Source organism: Fopius arisanus, unplaced genomic scaffold, assembly GCF_000806365.1.
Source record: "Fopius arisanus strain USDA-PBARC FA_bdor unplaced genomic scaffold, ASM80636v1 scaffold00102, whole genome shotgun sequence".
Taxonomy (NCBI): Eukaryota; Metazoa; Arthropoda; class Insecta; order Hymenoptera; family Braconidae; genus Fopius; species Fopius arisanus.
In genome coordinates, this window is record NW_011887841.1 from 365,950 (window position 1) to 368,237 (window position 2,288).

Sequence of the window (2,288 nt, forward strand, 5' to 3'; positions counted from 1 at the left end):
TTTAGTGTTGTTTTTCTGTGTGTGTATGATACGCATTAGTTATTATATTATTTGCCAATTATTTTTTTTTTGTGAGTCGAAATTATCGCTTTCCTGGAAAAATTATATTATCAAGTTTTTTTCCTGGCCAGTACTTTTCCAGTATTATATTCGAATTTTTATCGAAAATTCATCTCTATGTAAAATTCGATCTATTTGGTTTGTATTTATTCAGACATCAATGCGCGTTAAACTGTTATAAATTGTTTATAACAAACGACTTTTCGAATAAAAACCAAATTTTATGCTTGTCCATTCGTGATAAAATTATCTAGGAATTCTATCAGAGTTCTTTCAACGAGATATTTCTCAATATAAATTTTTATTCCGATAGGAAAAATCCGGTTTTAATACTGAAAAAAACTCCTGTATTTCTAAAATCAAACATGTCCATAAATATTTCCAATTTATCCGTTTAATCTCGTACTACAAAAGCCTCACACTATAAAAATCACAATTAACACTCACTATTCCTTAAAATTGATGTCGGCAATAAATAGCTATGCTAACAACCGCGGAAATTTCACCCGCAAAAATACATTATTAGCTCGCATTCTCCTCAGCAATTCAGTAACGAACAAGTAAAAAGTGACGAGTCAATTTATTCTGCAGTCCAGTTTCGAAGGAATATCTCTGAATCTAACAGAGTTATCAAAATTTCTCTTAAAATCTCTTTTAGAGAGTAGAAAAAGGGTTACAAAAAAGATATAAACAAAAATAATGCTATCTCTCTTTAATTCTCGAATATTCCCCGAAAAGGTACCAATAATTGAAGTGAGTTTTTCACCTCTGCTGAATGCCAGTATTGAATTGCTCGCAGGTATGACAAACGTAATGCCCCTGCTGGTGTCAATGACCCTTTTGGGTCTCCAAGAGTACTCGGCACAAGGTCCAGACCTCCTGGAGCAAATTTCCCAAGAGTTGGAGCCTCCGAGAATACCGGAAGGAGGATACCGAGTGGTAAGTACCCTGAGAAATCGAAGCAGTTCCCTGATCTCTTTACGTAAGACTTGATTTATTCAGTTGAATTGTGTACGCAGTCTTCTTCCAGTTTTCTCACTCCCGAGATCCTCAACTCCATGAGATCGGGTAGATTCAGTGAATCGCAATATAGTACCTCTTATGGTAATAATGGTAATGATATTACGTTCACTGAGCCAAGTCTGAGCTTCGAACCACCTGATAATTCAATTCCTATCGAGGATAAACCTGGTCCATCAATGGAACTCGTAAGTGGAGCAATTAGCGCAAGTTTTATTATCGTTCTGATGATTACTTTATTTTATTCAAAAAGGTTTTCGCATGGAGAACAGTTGATTTTGAATTCGAGAGTGAAGCAGCACGAGAGCGCGCGATATTCGAGGGTAATTACATTCCAGAGAATAATTTACCACTGGGTCTGGAACTCTGGCATGACAGAGTCTTCGTGACACTTCCCAAGTGGAGGAGTGGAGTACCTGCAACACTTACTACTGCCCCGAGGTTTACCAAGGACAAGAGTCCCAAATTGAGGCCCTATCCCAGCTGGGGATGGCATCATCAAGGTAATTGCACAATCCATGCTCATCCTGTAAATTCAAGTAGAGTTTTTCCCCTCTATCTTTTGAATCGATCTTTTCCGATCGCTCAATCAGTCGAATCTACCTTTATTCATTGACCCCTATTTTCTGTCATTCATTTTTTATTTCAATTGTTATAAACTTCCACTCTCATTTTTTTTCGGCCAATCGATTGGGTACGGCATTTATGAACATTATTTTAAATTGATCGATTAATTAATGTTGTGTTGCGCAAAAGTTGTTAAAATTATAATGCTGCACTAAAAATTATTTGTTTGCAAAACATTGGATAGAAAGTCTTAAAAATTCTTGTTTTATTCGATACTTGGTAGTAATTTTCGAGTCGCACGAAAAAAATTGCATAGAAAAACAAATTCAGTGGGGAAACTGGAAACCTAGGGAGATAGCGATGTTTTTGCTGGTTATTTTTTTGTGGTCAATTGAGATCGTCATAAAAGGCAATTTGCTAAATTTTCGAATTTCATCATTATTAAAGGACTCCTAAAATGTCATGATCGTGCAAAAATTTTTTTGCATGCATTCTAAACTTTTCCAAAACTCATAAATCGGAAAAAAAAATACCGGAAAATTATTGCACGCAAACAATAATGAAATACGTGCACGGTATATTTTTTCAAGTCAACCGAATCCCCAATTTGTCAAAAGACTGAAAAATCCGTAGATTTTTTA

At 35.4% G+C, this 2,288-nt stretch overlaps 1 protein-coding gene across 1 annotated transcript in view; it reads left to right on the plus strand.

Moving 5' to 3' along the window:
* LOC105271120 (L-dopachrome tautomerase yellow-h) overlaps positions 1-2,288 on the plus strand; it is a gene marked incomplete in the record, with an annotated part of 17,434 nt that overhangs the window by 8,317 nt on the left and 6,829 nt on the right. The window contains 3 exon segments of the mRNA XM_011312474.1: positions 860-999; positions 1,080-1,268; positions 1,334-1,583. Of these exon segments, the coding sequence (XP_011310776.1) occupies positions 860-999; positions 1,080-1,268; positions 1,334-1,583 (579 nt within the window).